Source organism: Delphinus delphis, chromosome 3 (assembly GCF_949987515.2).
Source record: "Delphinus delphis chromosome 3, mDelDel1.2, whole genome shotgun sequence".
Taxonomy (NCBI): Eukaryota; Metazoa; Chordata; class Mammalia; order Artiodactyla; family Delphinidae; genus Delphinus; species Delphinus delphis.
The window spans coordinates 46,159,491-46,181,758 of NC_082685.1; the positions used below are offsets into that span (position 1 = coordinate 46,159,491).

Consider the following 22,268-nt stretch of genomic DNA (forward strand, 5'->3'; position numbering starts at 1 on the left):
GACATTGTTTCTGAAGTAATTAAACATACGAAATAAACTTAGTTTAACATTCCTCTCTAAGATGTCTGACATGTTCCTTCAAAGCATCCCAGAGTCAGCTGGACGCTAAAAGAGCTTTAATTGGATTTTAATATTTGGGAAGTTTGTTAAAAATATCAAAACATTTTAAAATATAACAGGTCACTGTGAAACAATATTTATTCATTTAACCAAAGTCACAAAAAGATTACTTAAGGGCACAGAAACTCACACAATCTGTTATCAAAAAGGAGCACTCTGAGAAATTTGTTCAAATTCCAGTCTTGTACCGGCTTATTTAACAACAAAATCTATTTACTTAATTAACTTCAATCTAAATTTAGTTAATCCTGACCATGTATAAAACTTTTTCCCCCCCTCAGGGTTTTCTTCCACAACCTTTCATCACTTCTGGCTTTATATCAGCCTGTCCCTTATTTTTTTATCCAAATAAACCAACCAGCCCTAAGACATATTTTTTTTCTTTTCCCTCAATAAAATGTAATTCCATTCCTCAAACCTTCTTTACTGAAAACGCACATTCTACTTTCCTACTGTACACTGAAATGTTTCCGTATTATTCCTGTTAGCTTTAATTACATGTTTAAATTGGAATCCTCAACTCTTAAAAACCTTAATTTATAGTGAAAGTTAAGAAGTAAGCAATTATGAACTGTCTTTCACATTAGCAGTCTGTAGATTGGTGGACATAAATACCAGTGATGATTTCTAAAAACATTTGTTTTCTTATAGAGGACATCTCAGGGTGGCACCAAACATTTTCATTAATAGTCCTAAATACCTTTAGTTTCTCTATTTAGTAATTGATGTCTCAGTATCTTATTTTTTTGGAAATTATCTAGCTATTTAATAAACTTCCATCACTTAAATTAGCAGAACTCTAGAACTTTAAGGTATCAAGTATCTGTAAAGATCATTTTAACTAGACATTTCTAAAATATAATTAATTTTAAAGAGTTTACCCAAAAGTTCTTATCTCATTTACATTTACTTTAAAGTTTCAGCATATCAAGTTATTTCCTTGCAACAGGTATAATAAGGTCTTATTTGACTTCTATTAAACCTGGGTTATAAAGCATTATACTTAATGTTGATGACTAAGGATATGTCTATTAATTAGATCAACAAACAAACTTTAATACCAGATATCAACTTCATATTGAATATTTCCCAGTTCATGTGAACCTGAAAGTCATTTTGGCCGGTTTCTTTATTTGTAATCACTTTCTTTTAAAATTAAATAGAGCTCTTTATAAATTCAATTTTGATAATACTTTCCAGAGGTAGAGATATTTCATATATATAATGTGTACATAGACATAAACAGGCAAAACTAGAGAGCTCATGGCTTCACTTTAAAAAAAAAAAGTTATGAATCAGGTATTACAATATAAACTTACCAGTTTACAAAGAACAGTTGGAATACGTTAAAGTTGCTTGCTCAGATGACTAAGGCTTTAAAGTTTAGCTGAGGGAGCATTCCCAGCGGTTTGAATTTTAAAGCTGCCACTTTGCTATTTTTTTTCCTTGGTTTCAGGTCTTGCCAGACTGAGCTAATTAGGCTCAGTCTCACTCAGTTCCTTGTGGCCTGTATTTGCATTTTCAGTTTGTAGAGATTTGCAACAGAAAGACAGTTGCTTTTAGTTTCCCAAAGAACAGGTTTGTTACCTAAACCATACTAAAAGGTTTTTTCAGTGACAAGATTTTTAACTAAACTGAAATTTATTTTATGAGTTCTGTGTTCGAGAACTTTAGTGTTTAATTTCTCATGCCTTTAATGGTTTGTATAAGGCATTCAGCAAAGACCTTCTTTCTGAGTTTACAAGTTAAGCCAGAGCAAAATCACTGTTTTTCTTTTTATTAGTCCTTGAATGTTACTTCCCAGTTTTACTTACTTTTATGGCTCAGGTAACACTATTGGTGTCTTTTAGTATGTTCAATTAATATTTCCTGAGGGGCGGATTTATATACCTTGTCTTATAATACCATGTGTTAGACCTGCGCGGTCTCCTAGGAGTTTCGACTCGCCCAGGAAACAACAAGAGTCGGAAGTCGATGCAAAACGCAAGAGGTTTATTGAAGGCCGGTGCACCGGGGTTCCTTGGTCCTCACGCAGGAGGTCGAAGAAGGAACCCTTTTGGGCGCGAATATGTCAGTTTTATAGGTTCCCACTTCCCCGTATGTAAATTATAGATTTGGTTGTGTTCTCCTGCTGATTGGTCCCGGCTTAGGCTCGGACCAGAGAGGGAACTTGTCCCCAGCTGCCTGATTGGTCTTTGACAGACACCTTTTTTACATTTTGTTATCTCCCTCCTTCTCCCCAGCTGCCTGATTGGTCTTTGACAGACACCTTTTTTACATTTTGTTATCTCCCTCCTCGGAAGGGGGCCGGACATCCTGGAAATTCACCCATTGTCTAAGAAGCCCCTATTGTCTGGAGAGTTCTTAATCATTAGCTGGAACAATGTCCCTCGAGTCCCACATTCCCCCCTTTTTCTTGTGACTATTGATTCCAATCATGGAATCTCAACCTTCTGTATCCCAATAAGGTGCTCCTATAGCCAATTTACAAACATCAGGAAAAAGATCTGGCCACCAGGTCCAGGGGGGTGCAGTATGACTAATGGACCAGGTTACATCTCCAGTCTGAGAAATTACCTGCCAAGTTAAACGTTGGGGGAGGTGAGGGCTAAAATCACTTACAGTCAGTAAAGGCAGTAAAACCAAAATTATAAGTCTTAGGTTCGTAGAAGCTTGAGTTTGAGCGGGTTGTCGGTTCTTTGGGCCCGCCATCCTGATGATGCCGTCGCTGGTGCAGCCTTCACATGTGAAGCATGGATCCAGGCAGCGATGCCGTCCACTTTTATGGCCGTTGGGGTGGTGAGGAGGACGGTGTATGGTCCTTTCCATCGAGGTTCCAACGTCTGGGTTCGATGCCGACGGACGTATACGGAGTCTCCGACTTGGAAAGGATGAGTTTCTCCCGGTGTTCCCGGTTGGTAGGCCTTGGCGAGTTGGGACCATATTTCTTTCTGGACCAATTGGAGTCCCAGTAGCCTAGCATATAAGTCAGTGTTATTTTGACAATCAGGTTTTATTTCTTTTCCTAAAGTGAGGAGGGGAGGCGGGGCACCATATAATATTTCAAAAGGAGTAAGATGGTATCGGGAAGGTGTATTTCTAACCCGGAATAGGGCCAAAGGAAGGAGCACCGTCCAATCGGTACCGCCAGTCTCCAAGGACAATTTAGTTAGGGTCTCTTTTAGAGTCCTATTCATTCTTTCTACCTGACCTAAACTTTGGGGTCTATAGGCACAATGTAATTTCCAATCAGTCCCCAAATATCTGGCCACATCCTGACTTACCTGGGCGACGAAGGCTGGACCATTATCAGACCCTATTACCTTTGATGCTCCAAATCGAGGAAAAATTTCTTCTAAAATCTTCTTGGCTACTACAGCAGCTGTTTCTTTCTTTGTTGGGAAAGCCTCTATCCATCCTGAAAAAGTGTCTACAAAAACTAAAAGGTATTTATTACCATACCTTCCAGGACGCACTTCGGTAAAGTCCACTTCCCAGTAAGTTCCTGGGCGGTCCCCCCTGAGTCTCTTTCCAATTTCAAGTTTCCCTTTGTGAGCATTTACCTGTTGACATGGGACGCATTCCTGCACAATTTGTTCAGCTATTTTGTCATTCCAGGGGTTTCGTACCCGGCTTTTTGTAACAAGGCTACCATCTTTTTAGTCCCCAAATGTGTCCATCTGTGCATCTGTTGTAACATGGATTCTGCTTGCTGAGGGGACAAAGTTCCTTTTGTTGTGGCCGGGATGATTTCTTCATCGCGGCCTGGTTTTTCAGGAACTTTATGTGACAGTCCTAAAATGACTTCTCCCGATGCTGTTTCTCGGGCCACTTGGTCAGCCATATTATTTCCCCTAATTATTGGGGTATTTCCTTTTTGATGTCCAGGGCAGTGGATGATACTGACTTTAGTAGGAAGCATGAGTGCAGTCAACAAAGCCACGATTTCGTCTTTGTTTTTAATTTCTTTGCCACCTGAAGTTAGTAGCCCTCTCTGTTGGTAAATGGCACCGTGGATATGAGCGGTAGCAAACGCATATCTACTGTCTGTGTAGATGTTTACTTTTTTATTCTCTGCCATCTCTAATGCCCTCGTCAGGGCAATTAATTCAGCTCGTTGGGCTGAGGTCCCTTGTGGTAGCGCCGCTGCCCATATGACTTGATTTCCGTCTACCACGGCTGCCCCAGTTCGACGCTTACCTTCCTCCAGGAAACTGCTCCCATCCGTGAACCAGGTGAAATCAGCATCAGGGAGGGGCAGGTCCATCAGATCTGGCCTACTGCCGTGTGCTGCGGCTAGTACTTCCTGACAATCATGTATGATGGTGGAGCCTTCCAAGTCAGGATCAGGTAGCAAGGTGGCTGGATTGAGTCCTGTGGCTGGAGCAAACTTGATGCGATCTGAGTTTAGCAACAGGGTTTGGTAATGGGCCATCCTGATGCCACAGGGTCCAATTTTTTTGACAAATAAGCAACTGGGCGATTCCAGGGACCCAATTTCTGAGTCAATACTCCTTTTGCAATGCCCTTATTTTCGGCCACATATAAATGAAAAGGTTTGGTTACATCTGGCAGTCCTAGGGCTGGAGCTGAAAGTAAAGCTCGTTTGATTTGGTCAAAAGCCCGTTGTTCCTTATCGCCCCAAATGAAAGGAGTGCTGTTTTTGGTTAGGGGGTACAATGGGGCTGCCAGCTTAGCAAACCCTGGAATCCATAGTCTACAGAATCCGGCCGTCCCCAAAAATTCTCTAACCTGCCTGGCGTTTTTGGGAGCCGGAATTTGGGCCACCATATCCTTTCTGCTCTCCGTGAGCCATCTTTGCCCCCCTTTTAATAGATACCCCAGGTAACTGACCTGTTGTTGGCATATTTGTGCTTTCTTGGCTGAGGCTCTATATCCCAGGGTTCCAAGTTCCGTTAACAGTTTTTCAGTACCCTTGATACAATCTTCTTGGGTCTCAGCAGCTAATAAAATATCATCAACGTATTGGAGTAATGTTACCTGGGGATTTGATTCTCTGTATAATGCCAAATCCTGATGGAGGGCTTCATCAAAGATGGTCGGGGAGTTCTTAAATCCCTGAGATAGCCGTGTCCATGTCAGCTGACCAGACATTCCCGATGTTGGATCTTTCCATTCGAAGGCAAAGTAGGGTTGGCTCAGGGGAGAGAGTCTTAAACAGAAAAAAACATCTTTAAGGTCCAAAACAGTATACCACGTATGTTGAGGTGGAAGAGTGCTCAGGAGGTTGTAAGGGTTTGGAACTGTGGGGTGGAGGTCTGCCACCCGTTTGTTTACCTCTCGTAGATCCTGCACCGGCCGATAATCATTTGTTCCTGGTTTCTTTACCGGCAGGAGAGGGGTGTTCCATGCTGATTGACATCTTATTAAGATGCCCAAGTCTAGTAGCCTCTGTATATGGGGACGGATACCGTCTTTGGCTTCTCTACTCATGGGGTATTGACGGACTGTTATTGGGGTGGCAGTTGCCTTGAGTTCCACTAGCACCGGGGGCCGATTTTTGGCCATCCCCATTCAGGCAGTTTCTGCCCAGGCTTGAGGGAACCGAGTTACCCAATCAGTAACATTAACTCGTGAGGATGAAGGCTGCTCGTATAATTTATATTCATCTTCTAATTTCATAGTCAATATTTGAAGTAACCTTCCCTTATTATCAGTTATGGTGGGACCTTCTGGCTGAAAGTGGATTTGAGCCCCTACTTTGGAGAGTAAATCTCTTCCCAGCAAAGGATAGGGGCATTCCGGAATAATCAAAAATGAATGGGTTACTCGTCCAATCCCAAGATCTACTGTCCTTCGTGTGGTCCATGAATATTGTTTATTCCCAGTGGCTCCTTGTACCCATGACCTTTTAGCTGAGATAGGACCTTTTGAGTGGAGAAGGACGGAGTGCTGGGCTCCGGTATCTACCAAAAATTGAACAGGTTCCCCCTCCACTTTAAGAGTTACCCGGGGCTCGGGGAGAGGGTTCGAGCCCTGACTTTCCTAGTCGTCTTCTTTCAATGTTAAGATTTTGTTTTTGGTTGGCCTTCCTCCATTCTTTTTCTTAGGGCATTCTCTCGCCCAATGTCCTTTTTCTTTACAGTAGGCACATTGGTCCTTGTCTAATGGCTGCCTTCTGTCTGCCGTTCGCCCTTCCTGCCTACTTCTATCCCCTATATTTCTTCCTCCAACCACAGTGGCCAGTATCTTACTTAAATTCCTCTCCTGTCTCTTATCCCGTCTTATTTCACGGGCTTCCTGCTCTTTCTGCTTTCTTTCTTCCTTCTCTTCCTCTGTTTCTCTTTTGTTATATACTTTATCTGCCTCTTTTACTAACTCCTGAAGCGAAAATCCCTGCAAGCCATCTAGCCTTTGTAATTTCTTCTTAATATCAGGGGCCGCTTGATCTATGAAAGCCATCGCTATAGTAGCCCTATGTCCCTCCGAAGTTGGATCATAAGGGGTAAAGCGTCTAAAGGCTTCCATTAAACGTTCCAGGAACACAGTTGGCGATTCCTGGGGCCCCTGAGTTACTTCCCTTACCTTAGCCAAATTAGTGGGCCGTCTGGCCGCTCCATGGAGACCCGCCACCAGAGCCTGGCGATACATTTTCAGGCGCTCCCTACCTTCCGGGGCATTGAAATCCCAGTTTGGCCTGACGAGTGGGAAACCAGCATCAATCTCGTTAGGCAGCTGGGTAGGTTGCCCATTGGCGCCTAATACATTTTTTCTGGCTTCCAAAAGAACCCGTTGCCTCTCCTCAGTCGTTAGGAGAGTCTGGAGCAGCTGCTGACAATCATCCCATGTGGGCTGGTGGGAGAAAACAAGAGATTCTATTAAAGCGGTAAGGGCCTGTGGATTTTCGGAAAAAGTTGGGTTATGCATTTTCCAATTATAAAGATCTGCAGAGGAAAAGGGCCAATATTGGAGAGGTCTATTCCCTTGGCCATCGCGGGGGCCATATTCTCTAAGAGGTAGGGCAGTGGAGTCCGGGGAGATAGCCCTCCGGCTCCTAGTGCCCACTGAGGGACCCCTTTCTTCTTCCATCATGGATGGTTCCCTTGGTGCCGAGGGCAGTGGAGCTGGGGGTCCTCTAGGTGGTAGGGGATTCGGGGCCGGAGGATAAGGGGGTGGGGAATCCAAAAGAAGCAAATCGGACTGTGGGTCAGGATAAATCGCCTTCGGTAGATCCGGGGCGTCGGGTAGCTTCTCCGTGTTGGGGTTTTTCTTTAAGGCTAATATCTCCGACGCTGCTGATGTATGCGCGGACGTACCTGTTGAGGAAACAAAGGGCCGGACCCACGGAGGTGGGGAGAGAATTAAATCTTCCCAGACCAAGACATATGGTACTTGGTCTGGATGTCCGTGGGGATCTATATTAAATATCTTAGACTTCAGCAGCTTAATCTTGTCTAATAAAAAGGATCCTTCGGGGGGCCATCCTATCTGAAATGTTGGCCATTCAGAGGCACACAAAGTCTGCCACTTTCCTTTCTTTACCTCTACCGAAAAATTATGGGCTCTGGCCCGAACTTCGGTCCAATAGCTTAGGGTAAGGGAAAGAGGAGTCGTCATAGTTTGTCCCATTGTCGTCCGTCAGAGAAGAAGAATAGACCACAATACAGAAACAGTTAAAACTCCACGAAACACATATACGTATGGGCCACCGCGAGCTCGCTTCAAAACCGAAACTTCTTCAGATGGCAGTTACCACCAAGGGAACTGCCGAAACCGAGTGAAGGGGAGACAGAGTTTGCCTCTCCTTCCAGATGAGCCACTAGGGCGTCCCCTAGGGCTCATGGACGCCGGCTATTAGCACGTCTGCCTAGCCAGAGGTCCGATACAGATTCCATAATAAGCCGATTCTTACGGCTTTCCTCCGATAATGGCCCACAAAGAACAAGGGACAAACAGACAATCAAGCTCGAGCTTACCTGGTACCTCCAACTCCCGGTGTTCTTGTGGTCCGGGGCGAGTGGAATCCCGGACGAGCCCCCAAATGTTAGACCTGCGCGGTCTCCTAGGAGTTTCGACTCGCCCAGGAAACAACAAGAGTCGGAAGTCGATGCAAAACGCAAGAGGTTTATTGAAGGCCGGTGCACCGGGGTTCCTTGGTCCTCACGCAGGAGGTCGAAGAAGGAACCCTTTTGGGCGCGAATATGTCAGTTTTATAGGTTCCCACTTCCCCGTATGTAAATTATAGATTTGGTTGTGTTCTCCTGCTGATTGGTCCCGGCTTAGGCTCGGACCAGAGAAGGAACTTGTCCCCAGCTGCCCGATTGGTCTTTGACAGACACCTTTTTTACATTTTGTTATCTCCCTCCTTCTCCCCAGCTGCCTGATTGGTCTTTGACAGACACCTTTTTTACATTTTGTTATCTCCCTCCTCGGAAGGGGGCCGGACATCCTGGAAATTCACCCATTGTCTAAGAAGCCCCTATTGTCTGGAGAGTTCTTAATCATTAGCTGGAACAATGTCCCTCGAGTCCCACACATGTAGGGGAGGTATTTTCTAGTGAAGCATGCCTATCCCACAATATAATTAAACAAAACAGATGTATCCATCTTATATAAAATCCATTTAAATATACCAATTTTATATATTTGCATCTCAATGCCATCAGCTTTTTACTTTTCATTAGGATCCAATCAACAAGCTTACAGGAGGAGTTCTAGAAGTTTTTCTTTCTTTTGTTCCCTGTCTATTTTATCTATTTTTATATAAAAGGCTCTGGGATCCCCAGAGCGGGGTTGAGCCAAGGAACTCAGACCCTTTGGCCTAGCTGTTGTCCCAAATCGTTGTTGGTCAGGTATCTCAGCGTTAAAAAAAAATTTTTTTTCTAGCCCCTTAAATATATTTTAAAACTGGGGTTAATAGAACAGACTTGTTTGGCTTTTAATGTTGGGGACCAGTAGGGGGGTCCCTTTTGACCCATTTAACCTTAGGTCATGTAGTAATGTCAGATACCTTGTGTTTTAATTACATAAATGTCCATTTTATTTATCCCATTTTAAATAACCATCTAAAGATTTCTTTATTTATTTGAGATAATTCCTTTAAAATTTCTACCTTGGTGGAAATAGTATCCAGACTTTCCTTACAGGATTTTTCCTGTTAACGTTAATTATTCTAATGTTTTTATTAGCATCTGTAAGACCCACTGAGGGAAAGCAAAGATCGGGAATGAAGTTTCCCAAACCAGTTTTTCTTACTTGTTTTAAACTAAAGAACATCTTAGGTTAATCATTAGATGTATTTCTTTTTTCCACCTTTAATTTGATTTTTTTTATTTTTATAGGTACCAGTAAAACAGTTGTTTATAATAAGAGTGCACTAGATTCACCAATTTGTTAGTTTCTCCAGTTTTAAAAGGATCCATCATTTGGCCATTAAAAACATATATATTTATAGTGATTCAAATCATTAAGACGCAAGAGGCTTCCCCATAAGAGAGTGGGGGAGATTGTAACCAAGGTAAAATACGAGAGTTTACTCTCAGAAACAGTATGGCAGAGGTTAAGTTTTCCAAACATATACATACACATATAGACATACATGGAATGTCCTAGGAAGATCAGGTAGAACATATACATCTCAAAGACACAGAAAGAGAAATGCAGGTTTCCCTTTACAAGGACTTTGTTTAAAGTCAGAATTCTGAAAAGGTATTTTTATCAAGCCAGCTTTTTAACCTTAATTTAACTTAACTGCCTCTGCACTAAAAGGGCCTCTTCATTTTTAGGTCGAGATTTACTTTAATTTCCAATTAAGTAAATACTAATTGATATAGATCTGAAAACCCGGGCTCATAGGTCCAGATGGTTAACTCAAATTCCTTAGCAAATCCCAATGGATTTTTTAAAAAATATTTATTTATTTATTTTGGCTGCACCAGGTCTTAGTTGCAGCACGTGGGCTCTTAGTTGCGGCATGTGGCCTTCTTATTTGCGGCATGCGGCCTTCTTAGTTGCGGCATGCGGCTTTCTTAGTTGCGGCATGCGGCCTTCTTAGTTGCAGCATGCGGCTTTCTTAGTTGCAGCATGCATGCAGGATCTAGTTCCCCAACCAGGGATCGAACCTGGGCCCCCTGCATTGGGAGCGCAGAGTCCTACCCACTGGACCACCAGGGAAGTCCCAACAAATCCCAATGGATCTTGACTTGGATCGGGAAGTTCCTTAGCCAAGGCTCTAAGTTCTGTTTCAGTCCAGGGTGTGTACCTAAGCACCAAGGATGGCTCACCTCTCCCTGTAATAGTTTTCTCCTTAAAGAGGGCTATAATCACTTCTGATTTTTTATCTTCCATTGCTGGGGAAGAGGGAGCAGCAGGAAGTGGAAGAGTTAAAAGGGAAAAAGAGATAGCATCTGGGCCAGGGAATTCTGATAGGAAAGGATACATGGGAGGAGCAGAGGGAGAGACAGAGTCAAAGACAGAGTGCTAGCAGCCTTTTTGGTTCTGATGGTTTCAAAAAGTTACTCTATCATTTTCTCTTTTAGAAGCTTCTAGGTACCAATCAATGTAAGCTTTCCATTCAGTCTAGTTGGTCTTATGGCCGGCTTTTTCTAACTGTGCACACAAATATAGCAATTTTGGAATATCAGAAGAACCTAAATTTGGCCATTTTAGGTTGAGATCTCCTTTAGTATAATTTCCCCAATTAACTAGGTACTTGTAAGTGTGAGCTCTGTACAGTGTTGTACATGAATCTGGCTGGGGTGTTAGTCGGAGGTCGGTTTTCTGATGCCCCTCGTTTCTCTGTTTGAGAGATTCTATTTCCCATTTTAAGTTGAATTTGTCAGGGATGAAATTTACTAGTGAAGTTGTATCGTGGGCCAGTGTGCTGCTTGTGAGCTTTACTCCTCTAGGCATCACCCTACAGTCGTTTCAGCCCTCTTCTCCCTTCGGTGGTCTAAGACCACTGCAGGTGCTTGGATCACTGAATGGCCAATTCTTATCCACAGCCCCTGGACGAGCAAGTGCTTTAATGAATGAGTAGGTTTCCCTATGGGACCACTGCACCGGTGTGAGGCCTCTGCCTCCACCACTCCTGTGAATTTCTCAGTTGCCTGAGAAAGCTGTAACCGGCCGGGGGCAGTCTTGTCCCTTTTCTTTAGAGCAAGGCTCTCATGTAATATCTTCACTTTTATCCCGACAAATTCTATTAAGGCAGCCAAACTGAGGAAAAGCGTCAGATCAACCTCTTACCTAACTACTCAGCCAACCACTCAGTCTCCTACAACTGAGCAAACCCTGGTTTCTTTCAACCAGGCACTCCCCCCCCCCCCCCCCGCCCAGTATCTTTCAACTGGGTGGGTATTTCCCTGGTATCTTTCAACCAAAGGCTGGGCGGGGGCAGGTACCCGCTACACACCACCAAATACAGCTCAGGATCATCAACCAACATGGGAGATCTGAGAACCAGGAGAGACTTACCCAAATTCGTCTGAACTCTCCAAGGAGGCGGACGGGCACAAGGGGCCTCTGCTGGTACCAAGCCTCCGGTTCCTCATAGAGTTCAGGCAAAGGAGAGAAGTCCACTCTGGGTCCCTTGCTCATGGTCACCATAACTGTTGACTTAAAAAAAAAAGTACAACGTGAGAGTTGTGAGTTAAGTTTTATGTGGGGCAAAATGAGCACTGCATCCGAGGAGACAGAGTTTCAGATAGCTCTGAGAAACTGCTCTGAACAGGCAGGTTATATAGAAGGTTTGTAACCTGCCATCTAGCAGCCATCAGACTGGGACCCACTCCCTACGGTGAGCTCTGAGGAAACTCAGGACGTGAAAATACAGGATACTGGCCCCAGATAGCTGAGGTACATATCCAAGGAATGAGTTCAGGGAGCCCAGACTCTTGCACCTTCCCATACATAGAAAGGCGCTAAATTCCTTAACTTGAGATATCTGGTCTTCTTTAATTAACAATAATCTTCTGATGTTCCCGACTACCTGCCCTTGGTTGCAAAAACTTCTGTGTAACCTGGCTCCCCCCCTCACCTCCTCAGAGCAGTTCTCTCAGGGTTACTTGAGATGCTGCCTCCTGGGCTTGAAGTCCGAAAAATTCCCTCTGAGTAAAACCTAACTCTCAAATTTTAGGTTGTGAATAATTTTTTAAGTCAACACCTAATGGAATATTTCTCTCTCTCTTTTTTTTTTTGAGGTAAGGTACTAGTTTTATCTATCTATCTATCTATTTAATTATTTATTTTTGGCTGTGTTGGGTCTTAGTTGCTGCGCGCAGGCTTTCTCTAGTTGCAGTGAGCAGGGGTTACTCTTCGTTGCTGTGTGCGGGCTTCTCATTGCGGTGGATTCTCCTGCTGCGGAGCACAGGCTTTAGGCGCGTGGGCTTCAGTAGTTGTGGCACGTGGGCTCAGTAGTTGTGGCACACAGGCTTAGTTGCTCCGCGGCATGTGGGATCTTCCCGGACCAGAGCTCAAACCCGTGTCCCCTGCATTGGCAGGCGGATTCTTAACCACCGCACCAACAGAGAAGTCCCTCACTATTTTTTAATGCCCAAACTAAATAGCATAAATATATCTCTCCCACTATAATTTTTCTGTACAATATTTATTTAGGAAACATTTACATTTATGTCCCCAGACTCAATACAACAGGTTTAACAAAACAATCTGCGAGAAATATCTTGAGATATTTCTTACACTGTCTTACATCCCAGACACAGCCAAATGTTAGAATCCCACACAGACAGCTTAGAACACAGAACAAATGTCCACAAAGAGGATGTGGAAGATGTTACTGTAAACAAAGCAACTTTTTGTAACAAGCACGTTAATTTGTGTTCAGAATCACATTGTAAGCATTTATAGCCTAACATCAGTTAATTACATACATAGCGACACTCTACTGAGTTTTAGTTATGTTTCAAAAATTGGCTGAGTGTTTGGGTTGATGTGTCATGTGACATAATCTTTCCAATTCAAAATAATAGGAACTTGATTATCAGGCACAGGTCAAAATTTTAGGAGCAGGTTACTGATATTAAGAAGGGTTTCTTTTCCCCACAACAACTAGGTATTTTGTTTTTAGGGAAAAACTGTAATAAGGGCTCTCATTCAACTCAACCTAAAGTAAATGGGGAACAAAAGGAGACTGTATGAGAAAGATCTTGGGAATGTTCATGGAACGGTCAAGCCCCAGGAAGGATCCTGAGGCAGTCAGAGGTGGGAGCAGACACACCCAGGAGTCAGGTCATATCAGGGCTTCCTGAGCCTCTGCTCAGGTTGACTCTGTGTATTGGTTTCCTTCCTTCCTTTTGATGTGAACGAGCTCTATCCACAGCTCTTGACTTTTACTTTTTACCAGTGGTTGAGAGTCCGCCTGCCGACGCAGGGGACACAGGTTCGTGCCCCGGTCCGGGAAGATCCCACATGCCGCGGAGTGGCTGGGCCCGTGAGCCATGGCCACTGAGCCTGCGTGTCCAGAGCCTGTGCTCCGTAACGGAAGGGGCCACAACAGTGAGAGGCCCGTGTACCGCAAAAAAAAAAACAAAAAAAAAACAACTTCATTTAGAATTTGACTTGGGAAAGTTTGTCAAAGATAACAAAAGGTTTTAAAACACTTGGTCAAATGGGATCGCAGGTCACTGTGAAATAATACTTATTCATTCAACCAAAGTGACAATAAAAGATTTTAAAGACAACTATAGAAAGTTATACCAGATTGCTTAAACGGTAAAGAAACTTTACAATATGTTACCAAAAGCAGATCAGGATTCTAAGAAAACTTTGTTCTCTTAACATAGAGAGAAAACCAAATTCTAGTTTGTGTACCAGCTTACTTTTAATATTAAAATTTATTTGCTCAATTAAATTTCACTATTATCCAGTCTTTCTTTTTTTTTTTTCCCGAGAGAAGGAAGGATTAATTATTACTTGCAGCAAGTAAGGAGAACACTGAGGATCTTTCCCACAGCGGTGTCTCCCCAGACAGCAAAACTGGGGACATTTTAAGCTAAGGGTACATGCATATTCATGAGGGGGCTTCAGCAGAGGAAAATCCAGCATAGAATTGGGGCAGAGGTTGACAGAGTGCAAGCTTTAGTTGGTTGAAATCAAGAGGTTCCACATCATCATTCTGTCCTCCACATGCGTGGGGGGCCCTCAGTTCCTGCAGAGCTCAAAGATGTATTATTATGTATATCCTTTGGGAGGAACTAAGACTCTGCTTTACCAGCACACGATTGTTTGGCTGCCATTTCTCTGTTCCTGTATTCCTTTGTTCCCTTAAGATCATTAGTTACTGAGAACTATTCAAGGACAAGCATTGCAGCCAGGCTTAGATCACAAAATTAGTGCAGGAAAGAAAGTGGGGCATGAGAGGGTGGTCACATCCCACCCAGGTCTCAGGCGAATCCCTAGGATGGCTGCTGAGTATGGGTTCTTGGCTCAGCACAGGAAAGAATTCAAGGGTGAGCTGAAGTGAAAGAAGCCTCATTCAGGGAGATACACACTCCACAGACAGAGTGTGGGCCACCTCAGAAGGCGAGAGGCCAATATTAGCCAGTCTTGACCGCGTACAAAACTTTTCTTGGGTTTCCTTTCCCACAAACCTTCTAAAACTTTCTTTTTCACCTTGAGATTTTGTCCTGTGTTTTCCCTTTCTTTGTCTCTCTCCAGGACAAAATTACTTTCTCTTAGCAAAATGCATTTCCATTCCATATACCTTTTCCTTTCATATAAAAGTGTTTTCCTTATTTTCACTTAATTTCTAGTGAAAACCAAGAAGGAAGCAATTATGAACTGTCTTTTACATTAGCGTTCTATAGATTGGTAAACTTATAAATATTATTTATGATTTTTTTAATGTGCTATTTTTATAGAAAAAATTCACTGTAGCACCCTGGTGCTACACTGAAATTTCAGTCCTAAATATCTTTAACTTCTCTTTAAAAGGAAGCTTATGTTCAGTAATTAATGTTTCAGTATCTTATTTGGGAATGATCTAGATATTTAATGTTAATATTTAACTTCCATCATTTAACTTAACTTAGCAAAACTCTCAGGTTTCAAGTTACCAAAAATCTGGAGAAAGTTAATTTTAAGTAGACATACCATAACATGTAAGTATTCTTAAAGAGATCACCTGAAAGCTCTTACCCCATTTATATCTATTTAATTCACTTGTTCCCAACAATTATGTTTAGATTACCCATGAAACTTTTATGAGACATTAGACCAACTCAGCCATCATTCTAAGCTATTTTTCTTACCAGTGAATTTTATTTATTTTAATTGATTGATCAATTAATTAATTAATATTTTATTTTTGGCTGCGTTGGGTCTTTATTGCTGCACGCAGCCTTTCTCTAGTTGCAGCACGCGGGGGCTACTCTTCATTGCAGTGCGTGGGCTTCTCATTGCTGTGGTTTCTCTTGTTGTAAAGCACGGGCTCTAGGCGTGCAGGCTCAGTAGTTGTGGCTCGCGGGCTTTGTTGCTCCGTGGCATGTGGGATCTTCCCAGACCAGGGCTCAAACCTGTGTCTCCTGCACTGGCAGGCGAATTCTTAACCACTGCACCACCAGGGAAGTCCTTACTGGTGAATTTTTTTTTTTTTCTTTTTCTTTGTGGTACGCGGGCTTCTCACTGTTGTGGCCTCTCCCGTTGCGGAGCACAGGCTCCGGACGCGCAGGCTCAGCGGCCATGGCTCACGGGCCTAACCACTCCGTGGCATGTGGGATCTTCCCGGACTGGGGCACGAACCCGTGTCCCCTGCATCAGCAGGCGGACTCTCAACCACTGCGCCACCAGGGAAGCCCCTTACTGGTGAATTTTATAAGAGGGATAATATAACCTTATTTGACTTTTAGTAAACCTGTATTAATTAAACCAACAAACTCTAATAACAAATATTAACTTAATATTGAATATTTCCTAGATCATGTGAACTTGAAATTCATTTGGGTTAGTTTCTGTTACATTTACAAATATTTAATTTGTAAGCACTTTTAAGTCAGTTAAATAGAGCTCTTTTATAAATTTGATTTGATAATACTATCTGAAGGTAGAGACATATCACATGTATAATGGACACACAGAATATAAACAGACATTTTCAGAGATCTCATAGCTTCATTTTAAAACTTAGTCATGAATCAGGTATTAATGATACAGTTTAAACTTACTAGTTTATAAATAACCGTTGGAATAAGTTAAATTTATTTGCTTAGATGACTAAGGCTTTTTTACTATTTGTGGAGAAGACTTTTTAATTTTATTTTTATTTATTTACTTTGGCTGCTCCAGGTCTTCGTTGTGGCACACAGGATCTTCACTGTGGCATGTGGGATCTTTAGTTGTGGCATGCAGACTCTTAGTTGTGGCATGTGTACTCAGTTGTGGCCTGCGGGCTTAGAGCATCCTGCGGCATGCACGCAGCATCTATTTCTCCAACCAGGGATTGAACCCAGGCCCCGTGCATTGGGAGCGCGGAGCCTCACCTACTGGACCACCAGGGAAGTCCTGTGGAGAAGACTTTTAAGGTTTGTATTTGTTCTTAATAAATCTTTATGGAGCCTGTGAATTAAGATTTTGGGTGAGGGAGACTTTCTAGCAGTTTGAGTTATAAAACCTTCTTTTTCCCTTTTTTTTTTTCCCCCTTTGGTTTCAGGTTCTATCTGATTGAGCTAATTAGGCTCAGTCTCAGGTCATTGTGGGCTATATTTACATTTCTGATTTGTATAGATTTGCAAGACAAAGATACCTGCTTTTAATTCCCCCAAAGAACTGGTCTGCCACCTAAATTATATCAGAAGATTGATTTGCTAGACTACATTTGCCTTAATTTGATTTTTTTTTTAATATCAGCAAGTATATTTCCCACTAAACTGAAAATCAAGGGCTCTGCATTCTAGAACTTTAGGATTCAATTTATTATGTTTCCAGAAGTTCGCACAAAGCATTCAACAAAGGCCCACTTTCTGAGTGCACAAGTTAAACCCAGAGCAATTTACCCTAGGGGAAAAAAGTCTCCATTATTGCTTTTATTATCCCCTGAATATTAGCCCCCAGTTTTTACTTCATATTGTGTGGACTCTGGTAACTCTCTTCGTTTCTTTTAGTATTTTAATTAATATTGATTGGGGGGCAGATTTATACGCCTTGTCTTCTAGTACCAGGAATATTGTGCAAGTATTCCCCAGTGAGACATAATGTCTATCCCACAATATAATTAGGCAAAAGAGATGTAACCATTTATATAAAGCCCATCAATTTTTATCAACTTTCATCTCAATCCTATTAACTCTTATACCTTTAACTTTAGCTTCCATTAGGACCCATTAACAAGACTTGGTCTTACAAGGAGTCTCAGAAACTTTCATTTTTATCCCCTGGCCATTTTATCCATTTTTGTGTAAAAGGCTTTGGGGTCCACAGTGATGGGTTGAGCCAAGGGACTCAGGCCCTTTTGTCAATCTTGTAACTTGATTAATTGATCTAACTGTTGCCCCAAACAATTGCTGCTCAAGTATCTCAGTGTAATTTTCTTCCAGCCTTATAAATTTTTTTGAACTGGGGTAAATAGAGCAGACCTGTTTGGGTCCCTTTAATGTTGGGGGGGAATGCTAATAGGGTCTCTTTGGCTCATCCAACTTTAGGTGGTGTTGTATCAAAACCTTTGTTTTAATCCCATCAATTCATTTTATTTATCCCACTGCTTAATAACCATGTAAAGATTTCTGTCCTGTTGGGAGGAGTACTTTTAAAATTTCCACCTTTTTGGGGAGAAGGCTCTTGACTTTCTCCTCAGCTTCTTCTTTGTTAATCAACTTAATTAACATTAATTAATCTAATATTTTTATTAGCATCTCTAAGACCCATTGAAGGGAAGCCAAGACCACAAATAAGGCTTCCTAAACCACTTTTTGTTTGTTTAATTTGTTTTAAATTAAGGGTGTTCTTAAGATTAGCTTCTAATTTGGTCTTTCCATGGTACCAATAAAACAGCTATTTATAAGAGAACTCTCTAAAAATTTACCAATTTAGAAGTTTCTCCAACTTAAAGGGTCCATTGTCTGGCCATCGATGAGTAGTATTTTAATAGCAACTCAAACCAAGACGACACAAGAGTCATCCTCAAGAGAGAATTCAGAGGATGTGTTACCGAGTCCAGGCTCTCTCTGCTCGCCACACGACAGGCCAATACATCAGGAGACGAGGTGTTGAGGCAAGGAATAGCGACTTTATTTGGAAAACTGGCAGACCGAGAAGATGGCAGACTAGGGTCCCCCAAAACCATCTTATCAGGGTCTGGATGCCAGTTTCTTTCTTTTTTTTTTTTTTTTTTGCAGTACGTGGGCCTCTCACTGTTGTGGCCTCTCCCGTTGCAGAGCACAGGCTCCGGATGCGCAGGCTCAGTGGCCATGGCTCATGGGCCCAGCTGCTCTGCGGCATGTGGGATCTTCCCGGACCGGGGCACGACCCCGTGTCCCCTGCATCTGCAGGCGAACTCTCAACCACTGCGCCACCAGGGAAGCCCGCCAGTTTCTTTTATAGAACAGAGAGGGAGAAGAGGTGAGGAAATAAAGTAAAAAGGCCATTTATCTTGCAAAATAGGAGGGGATCTGTTAATTTCTTCTTTTCTGCAGCCATTCGCAGGTGGGTAGGGTCAAAATGTCTCTGTGAGCTGAGCAAAGACACTTTGGTACCCTGTGGCAGGATGCTTACAGCCTTAGACAGTGATTATAATAACAAAAGCAGTGAAAAGTTAAAGTAAAACAAACAGATCCAACATGGATTCAGAATTGGCTCTTCCCTGTTACAGATGCAGCCTTCACAAAGATCCAGAAAGTTTACTCCCCAAAATAGTCTAAGAAAGTAAAGGCCTGCATTGTAGAGGCGATGCAACAAAGGCGGAGATGACAAAGGCTCCTTATGGGCTGGGACCCCTTCTGATAAATTTCCCTGGAAATTGGCACAGTTAAAGAGACTGCTCAGAATCCCAGTCTATTTGACTGACTGCCAAATGTATGTGTACGTTCTGGACGGCAGAGACCAAGCTCTCCAAACACAGAACAAAATGCCTAAAAAGATCAGTTAGAACATTTACATCTTAAAGGCATGGGGAGAGAAGTGCAAGTGTCTCCTTTACTGGGGAAAGAGGAAGCAGCAGGAGGCAAAGGTGATGAAAGAGAGAGAGAGAGATGGCATCTGGATCAGGCAGTTCATATAAAAGAGGATATGAGGGAGGAGCAGAGAGTGAGGCATGGTTAACATTAGCAACTTTTTAAAAATTCTGATGTTGTTTCAAGCAATTTTTTGGTTGGTTTCCTACAAAGAAGTTAGTTTATCATTTCCTCTTCCAGAAGTTTTTAAATACCAATCAAAATAAGCATTCCATTCAGTCTGCTCTTTAACTGTAGACACACACACAAAAATTAATTTTGGAACGTGAAAAGAGCCCCAATTTGGCCATTTTAGGTTGAGGTTTCCTTTAGTATATTTTCCCCAATTAAGTAAGCATTTGTAAGTATAATTTTCACAGGTAGCATACATGAACCAAGCTGGGGTGTTAGCTGGAGGTTGGCAATCTGTTGCTTCTTTTTTTTTTATTTTGAAATGTTTGTTTCCCATTCTGGGTTGGTTTGTCAGGATGAACTGCTACAGATGATTGTGTGGTGGGCCAAGGTGCTGTCTGTGAGCTTAACTCCTCTAGGTGTCACCCTAGAGTCGTTTCAGCTCTTTTACATGTCTTGACTTTTCCCTTTGGCAATCTAAGACCTCCGTGGTTGCTCAGATCACTGAGTGGCCAGCTCTTATACGTGGTTCCCCAGAGGAGCAAGTTTTTTAAATTAAATAACTGGGTTTCCCTATGGGACTGCTACCTGGTATGAGGACTTGCCTCCACCACTCCTGCAAGTTTCTCAGTTGCCTGAGAAAGCCATTGCTGGCCAGGAGGAGATGTCCCTTTTCTTCTTCAGAGCTGAAAACTCTCATGTAACATTTTTACTTTTATTCTGACAAACTCAATTAAAGTAACCAATTCGAGGGAAAATAACAGGCCAGTCTCCTACCTAATCACTCAGTCTGAACCTACTCATTGTTTTTCAACTGGGGCAACCCAGGTACCTCTTCTTGAAACTAAGTTCAAGGAAGACCTACTCCTCACAGGGAGGGGTTTATCCACCACCAAATAAAACTTAGGATCATCAGCCAATAACGGGAGATCCAGGACCCGGGAGAGACTCAACCAAATTCATCTGGAATCACTGACGAGGCAGACAGGCACAAGGGGCGTTTGCTAGTACCAAGACTCTGGCCCCTCATAGAGTTCAAAGGAGAAAAGTCTTCTCTGAATCCTTTCATGGTCACCAAAACTGTTGACTGAAAGAAAAAATGCACAACGTAAAAGTTGCAAGTTAAGTTTTATTCAGGGACCTTACTGAGGACTGTAGCCCAAGAGACAGCCTCTCAGATACCTCTGAGGTATCTTATCCAAAGAGATAAGGGAGGCGCCAGGATATATGAGTTTTTCTGCTGGAAAAACAAAAAAACACATAGTCAAGCATCAAAAGATAATCACAAAGAACACACATCTCAAGCTAACAATTTTAGTGTTTTTCTTTGTATGGGAAGATGCAAGCATCTGAGTTCATTGAAATTATTCTTTAGATATGCATTTTAACTATCTAGAGCCAGTCAAAGCATAGAATGCTTCCTGAATTTCCTTCAGGGTGAACTGTCAGTGGGCGACTGCAGTGGCTAATGGCCTAATCCTTGCAGAACTGGAATGGCAGGCCCTAAAATTCATTTGGAAATTTGATTGATGCATGAAACCCCAAAGTCTTGAACCACATAAACTATGTACATGGGAGGGTTTTGTTTTGTTTTGTTTTGTTTTGTTTTAATTCTAGAGTTTCTACTATGCACTAGGGATATAAGGGAACATGGGAATAACTAAACTACAGCTTCAGAGACTTGGATTCAAATCAGAGCCCTGCCTTTAGGCAAGTGAAGTAAACTTTTCTGAGCCTCGGTTTCCTCATCTAATGAGGATAATAAGAGTGCCTACCTTATGTAACACACTTAGTCTAGAGCTAGGCACATGTGAGTGTATTATCATTTTTATCTAGGCAACAGGAGAGCCATAGTAAACAACCACAGGCTATGAAAAGGTGGCTGAGGAAACAAGGATGGGGTAATAAATTCCACCTGAGTATTGGTTTCATTGTTGTTTTTGAAGTCCCTAACTTCCAGCCCAAAAGAGTACTTGTGTTCATTTCCACCAGATTATATTGGGTTGGCCAAAAAGTTCATTCAGGTTTTTCCGTAACATCTTACAGGAATCCGAACTTTTTGGCCAACTCAGTACAACCTCAGGCAAAGCATTCCCCGGCTGTCTGCCTCAGTTCTCTAATCTATTAAAGAGGGGCAATTCTTCCTAGGCCATAGAGTAGTGGAACTCAAACTCTGGTCAGTGTCAGAACCACCTGGGGAACTTGGTAAAAATAGAAAGGCTCGAATTCTCCCTACTTCAATAAGTCTGGGTCTCTGTGTGCTTTACTATCTCCCCAGGTGATTCTGATAACACACCAACTTTCCAAACTGCGGTAAAAGAATAAAAAACACAAGGTTCTCTGTTTACTTTAAAGGGTCATAAAGATTCTCATTACTTAAATCCCATTTGTTCCACCTTCTATGGAGAGGTCAGGCAGTTCAGGCTGTCCTCACATAAGTTGTATGTGCCCCAACCCAAGAGGAGCTGGACCTGCGTCTCAGCATCCAGTGGGAATGAAAAGCACAGGCCCTGGGGTCCTCAGTCCCTTGGAGGCCCTCTATAATCTAGTACCTATTTCACCAGGGGGGAAAGGGGAGCAGTACCTTTCCCAGGATCACAATGGTAGAGCTGTAGTGGAACCCAGAGCTACAGATGCCTGGACCGGTGCTAGATGGGCTTATTTTGGAGGCTCTCGTCCTGGAAGAATCCCTCTTGCCTGCTGACAGGTGGTACAACAAGCTGGAAGTCTGCAGGCAGTGCCCCGCAGGTTTTCTTGTAGGTGATGATATCTGGGAAGGGCCCCAGCCAAATTCTAATATTCCAGCAGCCCTGTTCCCAAAAGCTTGAAGATTAACTCAGGGTTCTTCTCCAAACCTGGAGAGGAAAGCAAGAACTAGTATTTTTTTTTTTTTTT

The 22,268-nt window shown here is 42.6% G+C and overlaps 2 protein-coding genes and 1 non-coding gene across 3 annotated transcripts in view; 1 reads left to right on the top strand and 2 right to left on the bottom strand.

Moving 5' to 3' along the window:
• The window catches only part of LOC132422004 (proton-coupled amino acid transporter 2-like), an 80,389-nt gene that overhangs the window by 28,714 nt on the left and 29,407 nt on the right, over window positions 1-22,268 (top strand). The window contains exons 4-5 of the mRNA XM_060006843.1: window positions 16,384-16,619; window positions 18,429-18,651. Of these exons, the coding sequence (XP_059862826.1) occupies window positions 18,501-18,651 (151 nt within the window). The 5' untranslated portion in view covers window positions 16,384-16,619; window positions 18,429-18,500. The remainder of the gene's footprint in view (window positions 1-16,383; window positions 16,620-18,428; window positions 18,652-22,268) is intronic.
• LOC138414039 (uncharacterized) lies at window positions 6,127-8,285 on the bottom strand. The gene is made up of 2 exons (XM_069540578.1): window positions 8,058-8,285; window positions 6,127-6,933 (listed from the first exon to the last, which is right to left on the bottom strand). Exon 2 carries the CDS (start codon window positions 6,730-6,732, stop codon window positions 6,127-6,129), a length of 606 nt encoding a protein of 201 aa, XP_069396679.1. The 5' UTR covers window positions 6,733-6,933; window positions 8,058-8,285.
• Window positions 10,182-10,254, bottom strand: TRNAG-CCC (transfer RNA glycine (anticodon CCC)). The gene has a single exon. It is a non-coding gene; the product is annotated as a tRNA-Gly (tRNA).